General features: G+C 35.5%; 1 protein-coding gene, 1 long non-coding RNA gene and 2 pseudogenes across 2 annotated transcripts; 3 read left to right on the forward strand and 1 right to left on the reverse strand.

The window, feature by feature from the left end:
• Positions 1 to 5,603: 5,603 nt before the first annotated feature.
• Positions 5,604 to 13,412, forward strand: LOC132642773 (LEAF RUST 10 DISEASE-RESISTANCE LOCUS RECEPTOR-LIKE PROTEIN KINASE-like 1.1). The gene is made up of 4 exons (XM_060359818.1): positions 5,604 to 6,321; positions 6,438 to 6,515; positions 12,060 to 12,290; positions 12,358 to 13,412. The coding sequence occupies exons 1-4, from the start codon at positions 5,604 to 5,606 to the stop codon at positions 13,269 to 13,271; spliced, it is 1,941 nt and encodes a 646-aa protein (XP_060215801.1). The 3' UTR covers positions 13,272 to 13,412.
• On the reverse strand, positions 8,766 to 11,652 carry LOC132641712 (uncharacterized). Its single transcript, XR_009582944.1, has 3 exons — positions 11,138 to 11,652; positions 10,020 to 10,086; positions 8,766 to 9,099 (listed from the first exon to the last, which is right to left on the reverse strand). It is a non-coding gene; the product is annotated as an uncharacterized LOC132641712 (long non-coding RNA).
• Positions 13,413 to 14,354: 942 nt separating the features above from the next.
• On the forward strand, positions 14,355 to 19,346 carry LOC132639864 (LEAF RUST 10 DISEASE-RESISTANCE LOCUS RECEPTOR-LIKE PROTEIN KINASE-like 1.1; annotated as a pseudogene).
• Positions 19,347 to 20,582: 1,236 nt separating this feature from the next.
• Positions 20,583 to 27,470, forward strand: part of LOC132639865 (LEAF RUST 10 DISEASE-RESISTANCE LOCUS RECEPTOR-LIKE PROTEIN KINASE-like 1.1) — a 49,033-nt pseudogene continuing 42,145 nt past the window's right edge.

Consider the following 27,470-nt stretch of genomic DNA (forward strand, 5'->3'; position numbering starts at 1 on the left):
ACCGCGTCCCTCACTGAGGGCCGGGGCACGTTATATGCATACATGATATATGATTTACCGCGTCCCTCCGTAGAGGGTCGGGGCACGTTATATGCACACATGATACATGACTCACCGCGTCCCTCACTGAGGGCCGTTGCACGTTATATGCAGATATGATATATGATGATGACATACATGATTTGTGTTTAGAAAACAAGCATTCCGATATTCTAGATGATTTGCCTACTTTCTGTACTATTTCTGACATATGACGCCGGTATACATGATTTATATTCGGAAAATGAGCATTTTGGCACTTTGGATAATATACCTACTTTCTGAACTGTTCGTTTTGATTATGGTTCTGCTTTCTGTATTCCATGTCTTACATACTCAGTACATATTCCGTACCGACCCCCTTTCTTCAGGGGATGCGTTTCATGCCGCGCAGGTACACCCAGATGAGTAGAAGTCATTACAAAAGATGTTCCAGCGAAGTTGGCAAGCTCCATTCGCCTCTGGAGTGTTGCCGGGTCAGAGTATTATGCTATGATGTTTTGTTCGAAGTTAGAGACTTTGCAGACAGAGTCGTGGGTATTGGTTGTCAGTTCTGTAAGCGACTCCATCAGCCGATGTGTCATCTGGTGTTATGATATAAGTTCTACATGATTACAGATTTTGCTTGATTTGAAAGCTACGAGAAAGGATATTTCTGAAAGTCTTATTATGTATTTCATGTTTATTTGATTTAAAGGTCCAAAGAGGCTATGTGTGTATTAAGAGTCAGAGGGTTTGCTCGGCTCTAAGTAAGGGTCGGGTGCCCATCACACCCTAGTGAGATTAGGGTGTGACACGTAACCACCCAGTACGTCGTACGAGACTTTGACAATCTACACACAATTCTGACCACTATCTATGGAGCTTCTAAGAGACACAACAATCATCTAACTTCGGGACGCAGCCCAAAAATCTAGAATAGTAAATGAAACAGGAAGTGTCCCACAAACAAGCATGTGGGATCACCAAATCAACAGCAGCAGCAAGTTCTCCTAAGCGTCGAGAGTATCACGAACCTGCTCTTCTCCGTTACCTAACATACCATCAAAAACAACAATGGTATGCCTGAGTACTTTCGTACTCAGTGAGTGCCTCGGGGACAACAAGTATTATAAAAATAAAATATAATAATACATAAAGAAATCAGTTCTGAAAGGATAGTATAAAAAAACAGTCATTCCATTTTGTGATTCTTAATATCATTTGTTAAATAGTTTACAAAGCCATTAATTGATATAAAAACAGGTATTCAGCATATGTATCTCAATAAAATTTATCAAAACCGATTACAAAGCCTTTTGTCAATTTATAACTTTCAATTATGCCTTTCAAATTGATCATGATTGTCAACAACAGTTCCATGAGAGAATAAGAATATCACACATGCCAATACAGGCCCAAGAATCAATCATATCGCGCATAGCGCACCACACCGGAACATATAATTCTCGGTGGCTATCCTTCCTCCTGAATAGCTAGGCATAAATCACACCGGACTATGTAGTACACGGTGGCTATCCTTCCTCCCGAATAGCTAGGCATAAATCACACCGGACTATGTAGTGCGCGGTGTCTATCCTTCTTCCCGAATTTCTAGGCATATATACACCGGAATATGAAGTCCTCGGTGACCACTCATCCTCCCGAATGGCTAGGTGTAAGCACACCGGAATATGAAAACTCCGGTGACCACTCATCCTCCCGAATGGCTAGGCGTAAGCACACCGGAATCTGAAATCCCCGGTGACCACTCATCCTCCCGAATGGCTAGGCGTAAGCACACCGGAATATGAAAACCGCGGTGACCACTCATCCTCCCGAATGGCTAGGCAAAATCACATCCACAGAGTTCATAGCATAAAAGTCGAATTACAATTCATCTCAAGGTAGTCATATCACCATTTACCATTAAGGTTCATTATGCCATATCGTAAAGATAAATCATTTCAAAGAATGTTTTGAAGACGTATAACTTCTTTACGAAAGATTCCATGTCCTATTTCATCAATGAGAATATCATTACCAACCCTTGACCATCATTATTAAGCATCTCCTATAGAGGAAAACATTCATAATATCACATACATATATAGGGTTTGTTACAATCTAGGTTTAATGTGGATTTGTCCCCTCACACACATTAACCATTAATCAAACCTATAATAGATTTCAAGAGCGTAAAACTAATTCATCATATCATTCAAAACATGCTTTTATAAAGAATCAATCTTTCAAGAGAGTTTGCCCTTTTTATCATTAGAGTTTTGTATGAAAAGTTCACCCTTTTTATTCAATAAAGAACTTTCGAGAAAAAGACATATATCCGTAATAAGGTTTAAAAAAAAGAGACATATAAATTACCTTCATAGTCAAAAGGGTTTCCAAAATAGACATACATCCAAAATAAGGTTTTTAAAAGGGAGACATACCTTAATTTGTTAAACAAGTTTTAACAAATCACTTTTCTAATGAAGAACACCCAAACCCTAGCTTGAATCACTTTGGGAAGAATTATGTTGCAAACCCTAGGTTTTGGTCACAAAAATCATGTTAAAAATCATGAGTTTGATGTTAGAATGAATTAGTAATGTTAAGGATGCCCTTACCTTTGATTTGAAGACTTGGGGGAATGATTTTCGTCCTTAGGGTTGTTTAGGAAATGGAGGAATAAACAAAAAAAAAGGTCTTATTTATATTTTTCTGATGAAAACGGGCCAAAGGACGCCTCTGAAGGACGGACCGTCCTTCGTGTTACGGACCGTCCCTTAGTGGAAATTTCCAGAGAGTTTCTGGAAATTTTTGAGACGTTACGGTACATGTTACGGCCCGTAACACGTGTTACGGTCCGTAACGTCTCACCGTAACACAGGCAAAATTTCCAGCGAAGACAGGCTTCAGTAAAACGGGCATAACCTTTTGTACCCATCTTTTTTTGGGCTGGGCAACCTACCGTTGGAAAGCTATTCAAAGATCTACAACTTTTATGAAGGAAGTTTGTCCAAATTCGAAACACATGTTCATGAAAATCGCCCAGAAGACAGACCTACCAAAACTTAGGCGAATTTAAGAGGTCTTAAGAACTTCACTAGTTAGTTTGGCTTCAAAACGACCATCTTCCACCCGAATTTATCAAGAATGGTTTCATATAGATAAAATATCATCTTAACACTAGATTTTCACAAATTCACACCTAGTTCAAGTTTACGGGGTGTTACACAATGATCCCCCTTAATTACTTTAAAGTGGAATTATTAGCTCCCTAGGTGCTGAGATGGCAAAGAGATTGTATGTCACTCTCTCAAAGAGAGTGAGAAAAGAAACGAAAATGTTTAAAATTTATTTTATATGCAATTTTTAGAAATATATATTTTTCTTTTTTTCGTTTTCCGTTTCATATGTTTCTCTTCATCCCCTTCGTTGGGTTTCTTAACCACCATTAACAAATGAAGCATTGATGCTCTACAACAACTTTGCTTTCAAGGAACTCAACCTATGAATTTTCAACAGATTAATCGCCATTGGATAATCGAAAATCCGCCGAGCACTGCAATCTCTCTCTTCAACTTCCGGCGACCCCTTTTTTTCTCGATTTCATCTCTTCTCTTTGTCCCTCGAAACCCACAAGATAAAGTCAAAAAAAAAAATCGAAGTCCCAAATCTTCAGATCAATCGGGATGACGGCCGGAAATGTGAATTTTTTTTTCAGATGATTTGGGTTTTCTATTGATTTGAATTTTTCAACGGAGTTTCTACTAATTTAGTCTAAAAGGAAATTTTTGAGATGTTTTTGTTGGATTTTAATATGAAATCCTCTACGTAGTAAAGGTCTAAATTGAGAGGTTGGGTATTAATGGTGGAAGAAGGTATAGAAAGAGTAGAGAAATAAAGGAGAAGTAGGGAAAATTCTGAAGAAAAATAATAATAATCGTAAATACATGTTAGGCGCGTGTATTCCACCCCTAGACATAAATTTGATTTCGACTTTTTAAGGAGGTAATAATTCTTCTTTAATAGTCCAGGGGGTTCATAGGACCCCCGCAAAGTTGAAGTGTGTTATAGCAATTTTGAACAAAGTTGAAGTGTATTTTGAACCCTTTTCCCAATATCATTTGTATAATTTTGTTTACACCTTATATAATATATTGAATATACCTCGTATAATTTTATTTTACCTTTATAATAAGTTTATATACCTCGTATAATTTTATTATACCGTTATAATAAGTTTATATACCTCATATATTTTTATTATACCTTGTATAATAAACTTAATATACCTTGTATAATTTCTCTGTAACTCATCAACCAAGAAGCGAAAATGAAAGAATGGAGGGATGAGTAATAGGAGATGAAGGATATATTGGTTGAAGAAGATTGACATGTTAGTAGACGGTTATCTTAAATCAGAGAGATCAATGATGTGTTTATCTCTTAAATGATGGATAAATGAAAATAAAGGCTAAACGATATGACTGAACCCCTGATTTTAGGGATGTTCCCATTCGTCACATACTTCTTTTAATGTGTTATATATATAATAAACAATGTTATTTTTGAAGAGTATGAAAAGTTCTGTTATTTATGTTCTTATTTCTTGTATAGTAACTATCACATAATTTTCTCGAATAAAAGAGCTAAAATTTGGCCAAAGTAGGCTGAAGATTCTGCCCAAAAACAGGGGCAGCTAAAATGACGCTCATAATGGCTTAATTCAAGCCCAAACTGAGTTAGGCATGTGATTTCTTTTTGAGCCAATTTTGGCAACTTTTCCTTATTTTTGCTAGCTAGTTTTTGGTATTATTTTACTTTCTTTTCTGGTTTAAAAATTTCCTAGTAGGTTTTGGTATTTAATTATTTTCATAAAAGTAGATTCTAATCCCGTGCTATTTGGGATAAGTTTTCTCCATATAGGGGTGAATTTTGTTATTTTCATTAGTCTATTATTATTATTATTATAAGTTGAGAGGTTTCTTTTCTTTTACACCTTTCTGTGTGGTGACTATGGATTTATCTAATTATTGTCTTAGTTTTTCGAAATAGGGGTCTAGATCACTTTTTGATCGAATTCTTGAATTGATTCTATTAGTGTCATAATTAGCTTTAATTCGTTAATTTTGAATACTAAGATCAATTAGATTCTTAGCTTTCTTAATCTTTGAATTTTGCCTATAATTATATTCTTGTCTTTAATCTTCGTATTTTTACTTCCGCATCATAATCTTGTTTTATTCAGGCAACCCGATTCTTATCGTGACTTAACCCAATAGCTAGAATATTATACACTATCAGTACACAGAAGAGGTCGTTAAACCCTCGCAGATTCAAGAAGTCTTTCTACTGGTATCAAATGCTACAAAAGCTAATGTGAACATTTCCTTTTTTCTTCACCTTTCTTTTCCCTAATAAGTCCAACGCTTCTTATACGTTTGGTTCCACATGTTTCTTTTTGACAAACTTCATCAATCAGCTAAAGACTAGTAATAAAGAAAGTGTTTGAAAGTTACGTCACTTGGTCTTATAAGATATAGACTGGTGAGCTTTCCTCTAATTACAGTAGGTTCAATATGGCTTTGGCTTCTTCTTTTATTTGTTTCCTTCTATCTCTTCTTCTGATTTTAGTTCAGGCAAATAGCAGCAATGATTCTATTTGTCCGAAGTCCTTTTCATGTGGAAATCTTACTGACCTGAGCTTTCCTTTCTCTCTTTCCACACAACCTGATTGTGGAATTATTTCTATGTCTGGTTGTAATGCTAAACCATTTCCGAAAATCCGACTGCTTCCTGAAGGAGATTGGTACTATGCTTTACAGAAGCATGATTCATCAGTTTGGCTTGGGGATACGAAGCTTCAAAAAACGTTGACGAAACACAAGTGCCAGGCTTTTGACAAAAATTTCTCCCTTCCAAACTCTCCTTCTATTTCTTTCCATATGATTAATCTTAACAACTTCTTCAAATGCAACACTACCAGTAATAATCCCCTAAACGTAACCCAGAAGAAGAACGATCGTTTTGCTGGTTATAATATGTACAATGGCTGTGAAGGCTTTAGCATATACTACAAGCTTTCCCAAGATGGTGATGAATACATAGGAGCAGACAATCTTCCTACCAACTGTACCCTTATCAGATTGCCAATTCAGTCAAGTCATGGTGATTTGTTCAACTGGTTAGGTCCCGAAACTCTAGTAGAATGGAAACTGTCTGATCACTGTGACCATTGTCACTATGGTGGAGGTCAATGCCACACTGATAAAACCAACAAATTTTATTGTCAGAAAGGTAGACATCTCCATAAAAATCTATACTTTCAAGGTCAAGTTCATGCTTCTTATTTCCCTTTCCAGTTTCATACCACATATTGATAGTATATTTGGTAACATTGCCCTCCTTTGTAGATGAAAAAACAAGAAGTAGTAGCGATGAAAGAGAAGAAACAACTGGAAGCAATATGGTGGAGCGAATTCTGGGCACAGGTAGTAAAATATATTTAATTTCTGCCATGCTATTCTTATATAAAATATTCATGCATATCTTATTTAAACTAGTTACATGAGACGCGTGCTAAGCCCGGGCCCAAATCCTAAATAAAAAAATAATAATATTTTAATTAAAGAAGTATACTTTGTATCAATTTTTTTATCGCATAATTAATATAATTCAATGGCGCGTTAAACATGTACTGTTAATAAGTTTTCATAAATATTAAATTTTCTTAGTCACCTAATTAGATAATTTTTAAACAAAAAATTATTTATGAGGAAAAAAATTGACAGGAGAATTATCAAATATCAAAGGGACACAAGCGACTTGAAGTAACACTATTTAAATTATGTGAAATAACTACAACTCACTGTTAATCATAAACTGAAAAATATTGGCATTTTTATAAATTTGTGAGCATATAATTTCTTTATTCACAAATAGCAACAAATTTTCTTGATACATATTAAGCTTTAGTTTTACTCCTGATATTTCATGCGGCAAGAGTTTATTCTAGTTTAATGTGGTGATTTAAGCTTAATTTTAGACGAAATCAAGGAAAACATATAAATTCATTAAAGGAACCTCAAGAATCAATTTAGTTCTTCATACATAGCTTATGTTTTAATATTATTTTTCAGTTAAAATTGTATTTATAATACTTTTGTATAATTTTTATATAAAGCCGATCTAATCTAATTTAAACTCTAAATTTAGTCAAATTGACTCTCGAAAAATAAAAAGTGCCACATAAATTGAAACTAAATGAGAGTAATTAGTAAGATATAATAAATGCTCTAGTTGAAAATGAAAATGTAGCTCCAAGGTTTTCTAAATTTTACTAAAATGTAAAAAAGATAATCTAATACTCCATACGATTCATATTATATGTTGTTTTTAACTTGGGCACACCCTTTAAAGAATTACATATATATTCTTAAAAAGTAAGAAGTGTTTTCACTAAATTACCCTTAATTTAATATTACCAGCTAAATATGATTTCTTGGTTAGGTAAACAATTACTTATTTAAATAAGGGTATATTTTAAAAAAAAACTATTAATATCTTCTTAACTATATCTTCTTCATTATTTATAAATTAATTTTTTAAATTAAATATAAAAGCTGAAAATACCAGAGGGGCTAAGGGGCACGAAAAAATTCACAAAAATTACTACTCCTTCCGTCCCAATTTGCTTAACACTTTTCAATTTTCGAGAGTCAAATGTGTTGTTCTTTGACCATAATTTTTTTATATGTCTTTTAAATATTTTAAACCATTAATTATGGTGACTTATAGTACTTATTACGTAGTTTCGAAATATATAAATTTTATTTTGATAAATTTAAAAAATCTATGTTCATAATATGATTAAAATTGAAAAGTTTGACTTTCGAAAAGTAAAAAAAAAAATGACTTTCGATAAATAAAAAATGTCAAACAAATTAAGATAGAAGGAGCACTTCATATGTCAACATACCAAAGCCCACGTGCAATGGACTTAAAAAAAAAGAATGAGGTAACAAAAAATAAATGGGAATAAGGGCAATAGGCAACAAGCCAACAGGAACAACCACATGGGCAAGATATCACCAAAGAGTCAAAGGTCTTCCCGTGAGGGCAAAAGTTCCTGGAGCAACCACCTGTCGCAGCTTTACATCAAAATGCCAAAAATTTCGGTAATACTCCTGTGAGGGCGACCAAATCTTGCATATTGCCTCGTATACTTTACTCCATCCATCTCAATTTATGTGATATACGTTGACTGGGCACGGAATGTAAGAAATAAAGGAAGACTTTTGAATCTTGTGGTCTAAAATAAGTCAAAGATATTTGTGTGGTTATTAATCATCTCGTTAAGCGTAAAAGATAAAGTTTAAAGTTAAATTATTATCAAATAAAGTAATGTATTTTTTTTTTGGGACAGATTAAAAAGGAGTGTATCACATATATTGGACAGAGAGGGATAATATAATAATCCCTCTGGATCAAAAAAGAGTCCACTTAGCCATTTGCACATGTCACGACCCAACCTCGTAGGCCGTGACTGGCGCCCTACTTGGGCACCCTGACATACCTATCCATACCTGATCACATCCAAATAGCATATACGGCCATAAACACTATATGCCGTCTCAAACTATGTCAAACTGTATCAGACACATTTCGGCGCAAACATATACATATACTTATATCGAAAAGCCGGCAAGGCTATCAAATGTATCAAAAGCCGACAAGGCTATCAAATGTATCAAAAGCCGACAAGGCTAACAGATGGCGCAACGGCCCAAAACATATACAAAGTGCACGCCGACAAGGCTGCCATAACGAATGGGATCATACCAAACACACCCGTACAAAAGTAGGCACACACACCCACAAATACGTCTACAGACCTCTAAACAGACCAAACAGATCATATGGCGGAACAGGGCCCCGCCGTACCCCTGAACAAATATATACATATGCATCAAACAAGTATATATACCAAAATGTAGGCTCCGGAATAAAAGGAGCACTCCAAACAGCAGAAGAGGGTGTCCTAAACTGGTGGATCACCAAACTGTGCGTCTGTACCTGCGGGCATGAAACGCAGCCCCCCGAAGAAAGGGGGTCAGTACGAAATATGTACTGAGTATGCAAAGCAGAAAATACAGAAACAAATCTGAGGCATAAACGAAATAGTAGTACAGAACATAAGTATAAATTCAACATATCAAAATGTTTACTTTAAAACATAAGTCATGCGTAGGGTACAGAAGAATATGGTCGCCCGTCCGTCGATGGCGCCATAACACAGCATAACACCAGAAAGTTTCAAATCTCCGTATCCCCGTCACATATCACCTCACAACATAACACCAAATATATGTGGAACCCGACCCTCTTTTGCGAGTAGCTCGGTGAACCATAAACACAGCATAACTCCGGAGTATATCAAAATACGCACGATAACATAACCGGCCCGGGAACCGGCGAAAGATACAACAGAACGCACGAGCAGAGTCATGAGTAACCATATGCATAAAATCATTATCATAGACTCAAATGCAATTAATATAGCCATACTTGCAAATCGAAGTAATAGTCATAACAAATTCTTTCAAAAGTTCTCCAAATTACATAAGGGAAGGTTGCGGGACCCACGGACGGGTATTGACCCGAGTCGGGCCCGCCTATGGAAAACATAATCATCATACGCCATACAAACTTCTACGAACATATCAAAGCAATCCGAGCCTTTCTGTGAAAGATACGGCGTTTCGTAGTTACGAAATTCTTTAAAACAACTTTTTTTTGTACAAAGTTTGGAAATCAATTCTTTCGAAAACATAAAGGTTCATATTTCATCACATCATACATAAGAATGCCAAGAAATAGATATAAAGATCATAGAGTACTCGGATTTCAAATCTTAGAATTTTCCTCAAGGCTCATAACCTAGCCTATTGAAAACTAAGGCATGCCAAAAGAAAGAAGGGTTGCGCTTTACATACCTCGAACGCACTTCCAAGATAGCCAATCTAAAGCTAATCCAAATCTACGCCTCGGGCTCCCCAAGGTCTACAATTACGCCAACGAATACCAATCATTAGCTAAGGGCACTTAAGCCATTCATTCCAAACTAATCATTAAATTCTACAGAAAATTCGGCAGCACTTCCCCTGTAAATAGGCCATCCCGAGAATTTATCTCGCTCAAAATCAACAACAACAACCACAATAACCAACCTAGTAACATTGATAACCAATTCGAAAGGCAAAATAATAATAGTAACTCTCTTTTACATCATTCAACAACTTTCATAAATTCAACTCGACGACTTACCTTCAAGCCAACATCGATGCTTATATATATTTAAATACTAACCCGAATCCATACCAACAATACTTAAAGACATTCTAAGCAATTCATACAACATTTCCAACAATCCAAAATTTTTCCCTTCCTTTCCACATAATGTAACTCTTCCATTCTAACTTCACACCATCCAACTAATATCAACATTTTTCCATATTCATTAACTAACTCGGGATTACCCAAACATATTTCAATAACATTTTAAACAATATCTAAGGATTCGAACCATTCCGCCCATTTCCATATTCCATTCGAAACTTCTACAATTGCAACGAAACTACCAAATCGCATTGTTTTCTTCCAAATTCATTAATAACAACCATAGTTCACATTTAGCATCTTACTTTCATAATTGCATAAAAATTATATAAAAATCACATAATTTCTCATAACAACATACAACCAATTTCAACACCAACTCAACTCGTTAACCCTTTATCTACGTCATCAATGTCACAACGACACCTCTAACAAGCTAAATAAATTTTTAATTCACCATTCTCTTTCATTACTATGGCTTACGGCCACACTCCTCTTCACACACCCACACGACCTCTATAAAGTTTCTAACCATTAAATTCCTTCATAATGCTACTAAAATCAATTCATCATTCTTACTCAAGACACCCCCCTTACACGGCTCAATTTATAATTCAACATCAACATACATAACCCGTTTGTATTCAACACACATCTACCAAGCTATACAAGTCTAAACTACCTCCAAAACATGTAGAAAAGAATTAAATCTTACCTTAGAGACAAGCTCTAATTTTTCACCATGAAATGTCTTCAAGAAAGCCATAGCCGTGAGTTGCCATGGCTACCATGATCTCCATATTTTTCCTCCTCTTGATCTTCAAATCTCTCCAATTAATTGTGTAGAAGGGGGCAAAAATGGGTTGGCCGTGAACAGTGCCCATGAACAGTGCCGCCGCCCGTGAACAGTGGCGGCGCGAACAGTAGCCGCCGTGAACAGTAGCCTCCGTGACCTTCTCTCTCTTTAGGCTTGAGAGCTTCTCTCACTAACTCTACTTTGATGGATGAGTTTTGTGAATAATGGAGGAATATAAGTCATCTTATGCTTTATATAAGTAGCCCTTAACATTGACACATGTCCCGCTAATTTACTTGGCTAACTTTAATTAATCAATTTTTGTGATAATCAAAGTTGAAAATTAAAAGCTCTTATTTCATGTCCGAAAATAATTCCTCCTTTAACTTGAGTCGATTTGCTTGCGGATAATTTGTCGTATAAATGTACGGGGTATAACATCCTTCCCCTTAAGAAAATAGTAACGCCTAGATAAAAATAGGTAATTTAACTAAACTATCCCTAATTAAATAGGCATTGGGATTTGATCATATAACACTTTATAGGGGAAAATATGAAAAAATAAGATTAATTCTTTTTTAATTTGCTAAGTGGACTCTTTTTTTTATCCAAGAAAAAAAAGGCTAAATGGACTCTTTTTTTTAATCCGGAGGGAGTAGTAATTTTCACCATTTTGTATAAGCTCGTAATCTTTCTCTAGCAATAAAGAAACATAAAGAAGAGACTTAATTATATTTCGGTTACACAAGATGTATGGATGTGGAGTTAAGGGAAAATTCCTTCTCCTTGCTATTTCTTTTTTCTTTTCCAAATACATGGATTACTAACTTTTCTCTTCCAGTCTTTGGTGGAGTAGGATCGGTGATGATAACTTGTTTAGTTGTATACTTTATCTGGCGTTACAAGAAGCACTCGACAAAGAAATTGTCAGATATTTTTAATCACGATGTTGAGGGAGGCAGTCTATACTTTGGTGTCCCAGTCTTCACTTATTCAGAACTTGAAGAAGCCACAAATGATTTCAATTCCTCTAGAGAACTTGGAGATGGAGGTTATGGAACTGTTTACTATGGTGAGAAACTTATAGCTATGCATCTACTATTTCTTCATGTGCCTAATTCTTGTTCATCAATAACCAGGAAAACTCAATGATGGAAGAGAGGTTGCTGTAAAGCGCCTCCATGAGCACAACTGCAAGCAAATACAGCAGTTTGTAAATGAGATTGAGATCCTTACTAGGCTAAGGCACAACAATCTTGTCACCCTCTATGGCTGCACATCAAGGCGGAGCCGCGAACTACTCCTTGTCTATGAATTTGTTCCTAATGGAACTCTTGCTGATCACCTCCATGGTGAGAGAGCGAAGGATGGATCACTCACGTGGCCAGTCCGCATGAACATTGCCGTAGAAACTGCTGGTGCATTGGCATACCTGCATGCTTCTGACGTAATACACTGCGATGTCAAGACTAATAACATACTCCTTGATCACAATTTTAGTGTTAAAGTTGCAGATTTTGGGATTTCAAGGCTTTTCCCAAATGATGTGTCTCATATTTCAACTACACCCCGGGGGACCCCTGGCTATATCGATCCAAAGTATCACGACTGTTACCAGCTGACCAGTAAAAGCGATGTCTATAGCTTCGGGGTGGTCCTTGTTGAGCTCATTTCATCAATGCCAGCCGTGGATATGAATAGGCATAGCCAAGAGATTAACTTGGCTAACTTTGCAATACATAAGATTATAAAATCTGCTTTTCACGAGTTGATCGATCCATCCCTGGGGTTCGATTCAGAGACAAAGATTTGCGAAATGACTACTTCAGTGGCAGAGCTAGCTTTTCTCTGCTTGCAGACAGATAGGGACATGAGACCTACTATGGTTGAAGTTTTGGATACTCTAAAAGAGATTCAGACTAGTGGATTTGACAATGAAAAGAGAGCTGAGTCTAATCTCAGTGGCAGTGAAACTAAAATAGTAGCAGCTCCTTCACCAAATTCTGTGACTGATAAATGGATGACTTGCTCTAGTATGTCTAGTACAAAGTAGTTATATACGCCCTTTGTTTGTTATTGATGTAAACATTGAGAGATTACAAGTGTGTATTCCTGTGAGAAGTTTCTTGAGCTATGTATGTATGAGTGAAAATCGTTCAATTTTTAGTTTCAATATATAAGAGTTTAAGTTATATACACCGGCAGTGTAAAGAATTTTATTCTATTTATGTTATGCTGCAATAACAACTATCAACTTGGTACTGCCGGCAATCTCTTGTTGTATAAAACTGACTTTTACTGATCAAAAAAGAATTTTACTCCAGTTGTTGTAGCAGGTTTTCTACTTTATTTTCAAGCTTATCATACATATGTGTTACAAACAATTACTGGTTATTGTAGGTAACTTAACCCAATGGCATAAGAATATTATGCACTTCCAGTATACAGAAGAAGTTGTTGAACTCTCGCAGGTCAGAGAATGTAAAGCAGATCACCAGGCTCCTCCATCCAAAGACCCCCATCTTTGTTTTGGGGTCAGAAACGGGGTAAACTGTAAATAAACTGGAGAAGTTGAAAAAGGAAAAAAGAAAGGGAAGGAATGGGAAAAGGTTAATGTTATCCATATCAGCCAATTGAAGAACATACTGGGTTAGAAGTGTTTAAAACTTTCATTTTTCACAAGTTGAGGTATTTATATCACTATGAACTCTTGTTTCAATCTCAGTCATAGATTCATAGTGTCTTGGATTCTGGGGTGACTGTTTCATAAGCTAGGGATGAAAACTAATGATTAGTTCTTTTTCAAATTCTTGAAGAAGATGGCTAGGGACATAGCAAATATTCTAGCATACACCGACATACCTCGCCAAACTTGAAAAACTTTCGTAGTAGTTTCTAGTGAGAAAATGAGCAAATGGAAGGTAGAATTTTTCAACCACAATAAGAAGGAGATATGAGGCTGACTGCTAAGTATGCAGTGTTCTTTTTACATTTTCAGACTATCTTTAGATGTGTTTTTGGATGTGATTAGAACCTTTTCCTTTTCCTTTTCCTTTTTTTCATTTCTCACGTTTGGATGTATAGCTTCTATTTCTACAGTTTAAGTCATCCATTTTTGGAGACGTTGGTCCTGAAAATGATGAGAAATTGCTGTTGTATAGCAGAGTCAAGAAGTCAAGTTTTTCCACTGGTATCAATTACTAAGAAAAGCTAATGTGAACATTTCCTTTTTTCTTCACTTTTCTTTTCCTCAATAAGTTTGATCCTTCTTATATGTTTTGTTCCACATGTTTCTTTTCTAACTAACTTTACCAATAAGCTAAAGACTAGTAATAGAGAAAGTGTTTGGAAGTTATGTCACTTGTTCTTACAAGATATAAACTGGTGAGCTAGAGTTACAATTCTCCAAACTTCAGTTACCTTTTCCCTTATTGCAGTGGGATTCAATATGGCTTTGGCTTCTTTTTTTATTTGTTATCTCTTCTGATTTTTGTTCAGGCAAATGGAAGAAATGATTCTATTTGTCCAAAGTCCTTTTCGTGTGGAAATCTTACTAACCTGAGCTTTCCTTTCTCTCTTTCCCCACAATCTGACTGTGGAATTGTTTCTATGTCTAGTTGTGATGCTAACCCATTTCCGAAAATCCAACTGCTTCCTGAAGGAGATTGGTACTATGCTTTACAGAAGCATGATTCATCAGTTTGGCTTGGGGATACGAAGCTTCAAAAAACGTTGACGAAACACAAGTGCCAGGCTTTTGACAAAAATTTCTCCCTTCCAAACTCTCCTTCTATTTCTTTCCATATGATTAATCTTAACAACTTCTTCAAATGCAACACTACCAGTAATAATCCCCTAAACGTAACCCAGAAGAAGAACGATCGTTTTGCTGGTTATAATATGTACAATGGCTGTGAAGGCTTTAGCATATACTACAAGCTTTCCCAAGATGGTGATGAATACATAGGAGCAGACAATCTTCCTACCAACTGTACCCTTATCAGATTGCCAATTCAGTCAAGTCATGGTGATTTGTTCAACTGGTTAGGTCCCGAAATTCTAGTAGAATGGAAACTGTCTGATGACTGTTACCAATGTCACAATGAGGGAGGTCAATGCCACACTCATAAAATCTACAAATTTCATTGTCAGAAAGGTAGACATCTCCAAAAAAATCTATATTTTGCTTCTTAAGTCTGTTTCCTGTTTCATACCACATATTGATAGTATATTTGGTAACATGTCCCTCCTTTGTAGATGAAAAAACAACTAGAGGTAGTAGCGATGAAAGAAAAGAAACAACTGGAAGCAATATGGTGGAGCGGATCCTGGGCACAGGTAGTAAAATATATTTATTTCTACCATGTTATTCTTATACAAAATATTCATGTATATCATTTAAACTAGTTACATGAGACCCGTGCTAAGCCCCGACCCAAATGTTTTTGGGCGAAATGCCCTCCAAAGGCACTGATATTTAATTTTTGCCCCTCAAATTGGTGGTCTTTAATTTTTACCCTTCGCTAAAAGCCCCTCGGTCCCGGATTCGAACCCCCGCTCAGTCAAAAAATTTAAAAAAAAAAATCGCAAGACATAAGTTGGTTTCAAACTTTGCCTTAGGGCAGCCAAAAAAAAAATTAAAATTTTTTTTTACTTTGCTGGGAATTTTGCAAAACTCTGCCTTAAGGCCTAATTTTTGCTAAAAGTTAGGCCTTAAGGAAGAGGTTTGCCTTGAGGACTAATTTTTGGGTAAAAGTTTGCCTTAAGGCATAAGTTGGGGTCCAACTTATGCCTTGCGATTGTTTTTTTATTTATTTATTGAGGCTGGGTTCGAACCCAGGACATCGGGGTATTAAGTGAAGGACAAATATTAAAGACCAACATTTTGATGGGCAAAAATTAAAGACCACCGCCTTTAAAGGGAAAGCGTGCAAATGACCAAATCCTAAATATAAAAATAGTAATATTTTAATTAAAGAAGTATATTTTGTATAAATGTTTTTATCGCATAATTAATATAATCTAGTGGTGCGTTAAACATGTATTGTTAATACGTTTTCATAATTATTAAAAAGTTTTAGTCACCTAATTAGACAATTTTTTTTAAAAATTATTTATGAGGAAAAAAATTTGACAAGAGAATTATCAAATATCAAAGGGACACAAGCGACTTGAAGTAACATTATTTAAATTATGTGAAATAGTTAAAAACTCACTGTTAATCATAAACTGGAAAATATTGGTATTTTTATAAATTTGTGAGCATATAATTTCTTTATTCACAAATAGAAATATATTTTCTTGATTACATATTAAGCTTTAATTTTACTCATGATATTTCATGCGGCAAGAGTTTATTCTAGTTTAATGTGGTGATTTAAGCTTAGCTTTAGACGAAATCAAGGAAAAAATATAAATTCATTAAATGAACCTCAAGAGTCAATTTAGTCTTCATACATAGCTTATGTTTTAAATATTATTTTTTAGTTAAAATTGTAATTTATAATACTTTTGTCTAATTTTTAATATCTAAATTTTAATTTAAAATATAAGGTCGATCTAATTTAATTTAAATTCTAAATTTAGTCAAATTGTCTCTCGAAAAATAAAAAGTGCCACATAAAACTAAGTGAGAGTGATTGGTAAGACCTAATAAATGCTCCAGTTGAAAATGAAAATGTAGCTCAAAGGTTGTCTAAATTTTACTAAAATGTATAATGATAAATATAAAGAGTAATCTAATACTCCATATGATTCATATTATATGATGTTTTTAACTTGGGCACACCCTTTAAAGAATTACATATATAATCATAAAAAATAAGAAGTGTTTTCTCTAAAATACCCTTAATTAAATATTACCAGCTTAATATGATTTCTTGATTATGTAAACAATTACTTATTTAAATAAGGATATATTTTTAAAAACTATTAATATCTTCTTAATTATTTTTAAAATTAAATATAAAAGCTGAAAATTACAAGAGGGACTAAGGGACACGAAAAAATTCACAAAAATTACTACTCCCTCTGTCCTAATTTGTTTGACACTTTTCGATTTTCAAGAGTCAAAAGTGTTGTTCTTTGACCGTAATTTTTTTTATAGGTCTTTCAAATAATTTAAATTATTAATTATGGTGACTTATAGTACTTATTACTTAAGTTCTAAATATATTTTATTTTGATAAATTTGAGGATTCTATGTTCAAACACACAATCAAACTAGAAAATTTGACTCTCAAAAAACGAAAAATGTCAAATAAATTGGGATAGAGGGAGTAGTTCATATGTCAATATACCAAAGCCCACGTGCAATGGACTTGAGAAAAATAATGAGGTAAAAAAAAAGCAATGGGAATAAGGGCAATAGGCAAAATGCCAACCGGAACAACCACATGGGTAGGATATCACCAAAGAGTCAAAAGGTCTTTCCATGAGGGCAAAAGTAAAAGTATGCTGCAGCAGCCACGTGTAGCAGCTTTACATCAAAATGCTAAAATTCTGGTACTACCCCTGTGAGGATGACCCAATATTGCCATTGCCTCTTATATATAGTAGTACTTTTCTCCATTTGATATAAACTCATAATCTTTCTCTAGCAATAAAGAAACATAAGGAAGAGACTTAATTATATTTAGGTTACACAAGATGTATGGATGTGGAGTTAAGGGAAAATTCCTTCACCTAGATATTTCTTTTTTCTTTTCCAAATACATGGTTTACTAACTTCCCTTCCAGTCTTTGGTGGAGTAGGATCGGTGATGATAATTTGTTTAGTTGTATACTTTATCTGACGTTACAAGAAGGGGAAATTTAGTTCATCCCACCTCCTCTCGACAAGGAAATTGTCAGATATTTTTAATCACAATGTTGAGGGAGGTGGTCTATACTTTGGTGTCCCAGTCTTCACTTATTCAGAACTTGAAGAAGCTACAAATGATTTCAATTCCTCTAGGGAACTTGGAGATGGAGGTTATGGAACTGTTTACTATGGTGAGAAATTATTAATCCAACTGAGCTATGCATCTACTATTTCTTCATGTGCCTAATTCTTGTTCATCAATAACCAGGAAAACTCAAGGATGGAAGAGAGGCTGCTGTAAAGCACCTCCACGAGCACAACTGCAAGCACATGCAGCAGTTTGTAAATGAGATTGAGATCCTTACTAGGCTAAGGCACAACAATCTTGTCACCCTCTATGGCTGCACATCAAGGCGGAGCCGTGAACTACTCCTTGTCTATGAATATGTTCCTAATGGAACTCTTGCTGATCACCTCCACGGTGATAGATCGAAGCATGGATCACTCACGTGGCCAGTCCGCATGAACATTGCCGTAGAAACTGCTGGTGCATTGGCATACCTGCATGCTTCTAACGTAATACACTGCGATGTCAAGACTAATAACATACTCCTTGATCACAATTTTAGTGTTAAAGTTGCAAATTTTGGGATTTCAAGGCTTTTCCCAAATGATGTGTCTCATATTTCAACTACACCCCGGGGGACCCCTGGATATATTGATCCAAAGTATCACGACTGTTACCAGCTGACCAGTAAAAGCGATGTCTATAGCTTCGGGGTGGGCCTTGTCGATCTCATTTCATCAATGCCAGCCGTGGATATGAATAGGCATAGCCAAGAGATTAATTTGGCTAACTTTGCAATACACAAGATTATAAAATTTGCATTTCACGAGTTGATCAATCCATCCCAGGGGTTCGATTCAGATGCAAGATTTGCGAAATGACTACTTCAGTGGCAGAGCTAGCTTTTCTCTGCTTGCAGACAGATAGGGACATGAGACCTACTATGGTTGAAGTTTTGGATACTCTAAAAGAGATTCAGACTAGTGGATTTGATGATGAGAAGAGAGTTGAGTCTAATCTCAGTAGCAATGAAACTAAAATAGTAGCAGCTCCTTCACCAAATTCTGTGACTGATAAATGGATGAGTTGCTCTAGTATGTCTAGTACAAAGTAGTTCTATACCCCCTTTGCTTGTTATTGATGTAAAGATTGAGAGATCACAAGTGTGTACTCCTATGAGAAGTTTCTTGAGCTATGTATCTATGAGTGAAAGTCTTTCAATTTTTAGTTTCAATATATAAGAGTTTAAGTTATATACACCGGCAGTGTAAAGAATTTTATTCTATTTATGTTATGCTGCAATAACAACTATCAACTTGGTACTGCCGGCAATCTCTTGTTTTATAAAATTGACTTTTACTGATCAAAAAAAAAAAATTACTCCAGTTGTTGTGGCAAGTTTTCTACTTTATTTCCAAGCTTATCATACATATGTGTTACAAACAATTACTGGTTATTGTAGGTAACTTAACCCAATGGCATAAGAATATTATGCACTTCCAGTATACAGAAGAAGTTGTTGAACCCTCGCAGGTCAGAGAATGTAAAGCAGATCACCAGGATCCTCCATCCAAAGACCCCCATCTTTGTTTTGGGGTCAGAAACGGGGTAAACTGTAAATAAACGGGAGAAGTTGAAAAAGGAAAAAAGAAAGGGAAGGAATGGGAAAAGGTTAATGTTATCCATATCATCCAATTGAAGAACATACTGGGTTAGAAGTGTTTAAAACTTTCATTTTTCACAAGTTGAGGTATTTATATCACTATGAACTCTTGTTTCAATCTCAGTCATAGATTCATAGTGTCTTGGATTCTGGGGTGACTGTTTCATAAGCTAGGGATGAAAACTAATGATTAGTTCTTTTTCAAATTCTTGAAGAAGATGGCTAGGGACATAGCAAGTATTCTAGCATACACCGATATACCTCACCAAACTTAAAAAACTTTCGTAGTACTTTCTAGTGAGAAAATGAGCAAATGGAAGGTTGAATTTTTTAACCACAAGAAGAAGGAGATATGAGGCTGACTAAAGCAGTGTTCTTTTTACATTTTCAGGCTATCTTTAGGTGTGTTTTGGGATGTGATTAGAACCTTTTCCTTTTGCTTTTTTTCGTTTCTCACCTTTGGATGTATAGCTTCTATTTCTACAGTTTAAATCATCCATTTTTGGAGACTTTGGTCCTGAAAATGATGAGAAATTGCTGTTATATTGCAGAGTGAAGAAGTCAAGTCTTTCTACTGGTATCAATTGCTAAGAAAAGCTAACGTGAACATTTCCTTTTTTCTTCACTTTTCTTTTCCTTAATAAGTTTGACCCTTATATGTTTTGTTCCACATGTTTCTTTTCTGACTAACTTTACCAATAAGCTAAAGACTAGTAATAGAGAAAGTGTTTCGAAGTTATGTCACTTGTTCTTACAAGATATAAACTGGTGGTCTAGAGTTACAATTCTCCAAACTTCAGGCACCATTCCCCTTATTGCAGTAGGATTCAATATGGCTTTGGCTTCTTTTTTTATTTGTTTCCTTCTATCTCTTCTGATTTTTGTTCAGGAAAATGGAAGAGATGATTCTATTTGTCCAAAGTCCTTTTCGTGTGAAAATCTTACTAACCTGAGCTTTCCTTTCTCTCTTCCCCACAATCTGACTGTGGAATTGTTTCTATGTCTTGTTGTGATGCTAAACCATTTCTGAAAATCCAACTGCTTCCTGAAGAAGATTGGTACCAGGCTTTTAATGAAAAAAATTCCCTTCCAAACTCTCCTTCTATTTCTTTCAATATGCTTAATCTTAACAACTTCTTCAAATGCAACACTACCAGTAATAATCCCCTAAACGTTACCCAGAAGAAGAATGATCGTTTTGCTGGTTATAATATGTAGAATGGCTGTGAAGGCTTTAGCATATACTACAAGCTTTCCCGAGATGGTGATGAATACATAGGAGCAGACAATCTTCCTACCAACTGTACACTTATCAGATTGCCAATTCAGTCAAGTCATGGTGATTTGTTCAACTGGTTAGGTCTCGAAATTCTAGTAGAATGGAAACTGTCTGATGACTGTTACCAATGTCACTGTGGTGGAGGTCAATGCCAGATGGATAAAACCAACAAATTTTATTGTCAGAAAGGTAGACATCTCCAAAAAAATCTGTACTTTCAAGGTCAAGTTCATTCTTCTTAAGTCCCTTTCCTGTTTCATACCACATACTGATAGTATATTTGGTAACATTGCCCTCCTTTGTAGATGTGAAAACAACTACAAGTAGTAGCGATGAAAGAAAAGAAACAACTGGAAGCAATATGGTGGAGCGGATTCTGGGCACAGGTAGTAAAATATACTTATTTAATTTCTGCCATGTTATTCTTATTAAAAAATATTCATGCATGTCATTTAAATTTTCATCATTTTGTATAAGCTCAAACCTTTCTCCAGCAATAAAGAAACATAAAGAAGAGACTTAAATAATTTAGGTTACACAAGATGTATGGATTTCTTACTTCTCTTCCAGCCTTTACGAGCACAACTGCAAACAAATGCAGCAATTTGTAAATGAAATTGAGATCCTTACTAGGCTAAGACACAACAATCTTGTCACCCTCTATGGCTGCACATCAAGGCAAAGCCGTGAACTACTCCTTGTCTATGAATATGTTCCTAATGGAACTCTTGCTGATCACCTCCATGGTGATAGAGCGAAGGACGGATCACTCAAGTGGCCAGTCCGCATGAACATTGCCGTTGAAACTGCTGGTGCATTGGCATACTTGCATGCTTCTGACGTAATACACTGGGATGTCAAGACTAATAACATACTCCTTGATCACAACTTTAGTGTTAACGTTGCAGATTTTGGGATTTCAAGGCTCTTCCCAAATGATGTGTCTCATATTTCAACTGCACCCCGGGGGACGCTATATTGATCCAAAGTATCACGAATATTACCAGCTGACTAGTAAAAGTGATGTCTATAGCTTCGGGGTGGTCCTTGTTGAACTCATTTCATCAATGCCTATTACACCCCATTTTAACCAGGGTCAAAATGGTTTACAACATTCCGGTAATTCCGAGGTTAATTAAAGTAAAAGAGTCGCCACCTAATTATTTATAGTGAATTAGGACACCTAAATTAAATAAAGTGATTGTCTAAAGTTAACTTTGTTTTAAGGTCTACTAAACCACAAGATTATAGGTAAGGGTTCAATTAATCTAAAGAGAAGGTGTTAAGCATTCTTTAAGATCCATTAAAAATAGTTAACCAACCGGACTTACAATTAATTAGGCTAAGTGTAATCCCTCAATAAGTGGCAAGACAACCAAGTGATTAAGGATAATAGTTAATCAATTAAACAGTTGATTTAAATAGTGTGTATAATATAGTAAGTCAAAATACTTGGTTATATAAGAATCTCAAGGTAAACGAAAGTTTCGTGTTTTGAACTTCTTTAAAACATAGGTGCAAAAACAGTTAAACTTAGTTAAAATAATTGTAAACCCCTCATGAAGAGTGTAGAAAGAATTCAAACTTTTTTGTGACTTAAATGGGGCTAGATTACAAGCATCTAACTCATGTTAAAGAAGATTGATTATTTAGCATAAAAAAAAACATTACAATTTATCATTTGTCAAACTGGAACTCTAAGAACTAAAATCTGATTTGGAATAAAAAAAATGTTTCTAGATTTAGAAAACGGATGGATAGCCCTTTAAAATATTTGTTGATCTTAGCTATAAGCTACATAGGGAGTAACTAAAGTCATAACAGTCAATAACACAAAGTATAAGCGGAAGGTTAGTCACACAGGACATTTAAATCACACCAACGAATAAACAAAAGTGACATAAAATGATTTTAGCCATTTTCGGCTTTCACAAAGGGGTAATGATGTTCAGCAATTCTCCGCTTGAGAAAAGTAAGAGCGTAGACAGTGAATGATATGCGGACTCCATAAGAGTGTCGAGTCGTTGAGTCTCAAAGTGAAACTCTCTTGTGGGTGCAGTGAATTAGGACGCCGGGGCCTCGAACCTACTTTCTCGTTATGAACAGATCCGAACCTCGATACAAACGAGTTTAAAAGTCTCTGTTGTAGCTAAAGACCGCCGAGACAGAATGAAAAGTTTAAACGATTCTAATATTTAGAGTAGTAGTCGAGATGAAAATGTTGAGTGTGGTAAAGTTTCCAGGTTGTTGAAGGTCTCTCTCGGATGAGGATTTAAGGTAGTATTTATAGGTGGAAGAAGTGTGCTAGGGTTAATGATTTGGGCGGGATTTCTATATGAATTAGCCGTTTGAAGTCAAAATTCAATCTCTAAAAATTATTTTTTTCTCATAAATTTCAAAAATGTTTTGGCATTTTGTGTTGACCAAATTAGAGAAGAGATATGAGGGGATGTTATAGGTGTTGATTCTTACCCAGAAATGGAAGGACATGCTCTGCCATGGCTGATGAACATTGGAGGTTTGCCTGAAAGAGGAAAAGGATGAGGAGGGACGTGTGCGGCTGATTTGGAATAGAAATTAGGTTTGGAGAAATGAGTTAAAAAATTATGGGTAGAACTCTTCTGTTGGCTAATGGGCTGCGAATTTGGGCTAAATCTGATGATCTTTCTTCATTTATTTTTTTTGCGTGGATTGCCCTTCTTTTGGGGTGGTCTTTAAATGTTGCCCCTCATATTTATGATCTTTAAGTTTTGCCCTTCGCTTGGATACCTGAGGTTTTAGGTTCGAACCCCCGCTCAAGCATTAAAAAAAATCGCAAGGCAGGGCTGGGGGGAGTGTATGCCGGACCCGGCATACAGTCTTGGAGGGAAAACTAAAGTTATGCCGGAGGGGGCAAACTTTGCTTGGAGGCATATATTTTATTTTATTTACTTTTCAAGGCAAACTTTTAGTTATGCCTTAAGTAAAAGTTCCGCCTTATGGGGCATATTTTTAGTTATACCTTAACTAAAAGTATGCCCCATAAGGCGGAACTTTTCCTTAAGGCATAACTAAAAGTTTGCCTTATAAGACAAAGTTTATGCCTTAAGGAAAAGTTCTGTCTTATGGGGCATACTTTTGGTTATGCCTTAATTAAAAGTTTGTCCCATAAGGCATAGTTCCTTAAGGAAATGTTCTGCTCCATAAGGCATAACTAAACTATGCCTTGAGGAATAGTTATGCCCCCTCCGGCATAACTTTAGTTTTTCCTTAAGGACTGTATGCCGGATCCAGCATACACTACCCCCAGCCCTGCCTTGGCAAATTATATTTTTATTTTATGCCTAAGTAGGGGTTCGAACCCAGAACCTCAGGTATCCAAGCGAAGGGCAAAACTTAAAGACCACAACTATGAGGGGGAAAATTTAAAGACCACCCCAAGAGAAGGGAAAATGTGCGAATTGCCCATCTTTCTTCCTCAAGCCTTCTCTTTGGGCTTCTAAGTAATTAACTTGTAAAATATATATTATGGAAAATTGCATAGGATACCTACTTAAGACTATTTATTACAAAATATATAGATAGTTTTCCTTATTTACAAAACATAACAGTATATTACGAAACATGACGGATTTTCATACATTTTTTGTTTTTATTTTTTTTCCAAGAAAATATATATATATTTTTTTAAAAACAATTATATTTAAAAAAAATGGCTCAAAGGCTTAAAAAAATAACTCAAATTTTTGTGTATGAAATATGTATGAAATGTGTATGTGTGAGATGAATTTTTAATATAATTTTCATACACAAAATTGTGAGCGAAAACTTTAAGCCTTGAATATTGTATGAAATTTGTTACAATGTTGTTGGAGTTGTATTGATTTTTCAGAAACCTAATATGAACTTTATATACGAAAAATGTAAATGAAATTCTAAGTCTTGAGCGAGATATAAATATTTCATACCATTCTCATGCATAAAATTTTGAGCGTAATGTTTAAACCTTGATCGAGATATACACATTTCCTACGTGCTTCATACATTAAATTTGAGTGAACTTTTTAAGCCTTGAGTAAGATATACACATTTCATATACAAAAATTTAAGCGATTGTTTTAAGTCTTGAATGTTGTATCAAAGTTGTATACAATGTTGCTGTAGTTGTATTAATTTTACAGAAATCTAACATGAACTTTATACACGAAAATGTGAGCGAAATTTTAAGACTTGAGCGAGATACAAATTTCATATTGTTTTCATACACACAATTTAGAGCGGATTTTTTAAGCCTTGAACGAGATATACACATTTCATACCGTTTTCATACACTAAATTTTGAGCGAGCTTTTTAAGTCTTGAGCGAGATATACACATTTCATACAACTTTCATACATAAATTTTTGAGCGAAAAAAATATTTTTAAAAAATAATTAAAATTTTAATTTTTTTAAAAAAATAAAATATTTTTTTTTAAAAATAAAATTTAAAAAAGCATGTTTTGTATAGGGTTTGTAATGTTATGTTTAGTAAATATAAAACTAAAATCACGTTTCGTAAATATTTCTCCTTAAGATTTATATATACGTAGTTGTCCCTATATATTACTAATTGCAATGTATCCGTGCTAAGCACGGCCCAAGCGCAATTTGAAATAGTCGAGTATTTTGTACACAAAAGATGAATAATGGCAGTTCCAGTTGAAGCGTTAATAGAGGAAAACAAACAATTTAATGCATATCATAATCATTGACATCTTATACAAGTACTAATTCATAGTCAATACTCACTTATATATCTTTTAGCTCATTAATTAATTTCGTATCAGATAAATTTGAATTCGTGTGGATGATAATTTGATTCGAGCTACACAGAACCCAATAAATATAGCTACTTCCCCGACAATTCAACTTATGCGACCACATACTTAAACTTCTAAGTATGCGAAATATGATTCTATGGAACAAAAGTTCGTGATGCATTTGTGTTTCTCTCGTTTACTAATTGTTTGTGAAGCCGAATTCTTCTTGCAAACAATTTACCAAGTAGAAACATGATAAGCACATGGAAATGTCTACTCTAGTTCCAAAACACATACTAACATATAGTCACAAAATGAGAATCTTTTGTATTTTCGTAACTTCGCCAGTAATTTATAGCAGAAAGTTACCCATGCCAAATATGCATACCAAGCTAATGGATGTAAGATAAGTAATATATATTTTCATCTTGATGTTGATTCTTAAGATTTATCGTTTAAATAAGTATAAAGACTCGATAGTTAAAAGTATTTACCATAATTTAGTCTGTGAATTCCTTCCGCGGTGGTCTTTGGTTTTTGATAGATTATGTAAATATTTTTTAAAATATTTTGTAATCTCTTATTTAGGTTAGAATATTTTGTAATATTTGGTACTCTCCTAGTTTGAGTAGGATATTTTTGTATATTAACCAATTCAAGGAATGAACGGAAAATATTCTTTCATGGTATCAGAAGTCTAGGGTTTTCTTCTTTTCCTCTCCTCTCTCCTCTCCGCTGCCCTAGCTCCGTCGGCTGCCACCTCTCTCCTCTTTTTTTTTCCGCCACCACGTCCACCTCTAAATCATCCTTCCACCCCGCTTTCGCCGTCTCCAACATCCGTAATCACATTCCTGTAGTTCTTGAAATGGAGAATGCACAATACGGCACATGGGCAGAATTGTTTAGGATCCACGCCATATCCCATAGGGCCATACACTATATCATCGCACCAAAGAAAGGGAAGCAGGCAGCCCCTCCCTCCGATGACGACAAAGAACTTTGGTCGACCCTTGATGCGACTGTGCTCCAGTGGATTTATTCCACGATTTCGAATGACCTCCTTACTACTATTCTTGAACCTGGAGCAACGGCCATGGAAGCCTGGGATCGCTTGCGTGATATCTTCCAGGACTATCAAAACTCCCGTGCCGTTATGCTCGAACAAGAGTTTTCTACAACTAGGATGGAAGACTTCCCAAACGCGTCTGCGTATTGTCAGCGGCTCAAGAGCATCTCCGATCAGTTAAAAAATGTGGGGGCTCCGGTTTCCAATTCCCGCCTTGTTCTTCAGCTTGTTTCGGGTCTCACCGACGCATTCAAGGGTGTGGGAATGCAGATTCGTCACAACAAACCATTGCCTCCTTTCACCGAGGCACGCTCCTCACTTGTTCTGGAGGAACGAGAACAGGCGATGCAAGCGGCCCACTCTACTCCTTCGGCGATGGTGGCTGCCACTGGTGGTGAGGGTTCGACTAAATTTTTTGATAATACTCATTCGTCTGGTCATGCTTTGAATAACAGGGGCAAAAATAACAACAACAAAGGCCGCAATTCAGGCCGTCGGAATGGTGCTGGCCGTGGCAACGCTGGCGGCAAAGCTGGCTGTGGCGGCAGCCGTGGTCACAACGGCGGAAATCACTAACACGCCAGGTAGCTGGCCG

Source organism: Lycium barbarum, chromosome 5, assembly GCF_019175385.1.
Source record: "Lycium barbarum isolate Lr01 chromosome 5, ASM1917538v2, whole genome shotgun sequence".
NCBI lineage: Eukaryota > Viridiplantae > Streptophyta > Magnoliopsida > Solanales > Solanaceae > Lycium > Lycium barbarum.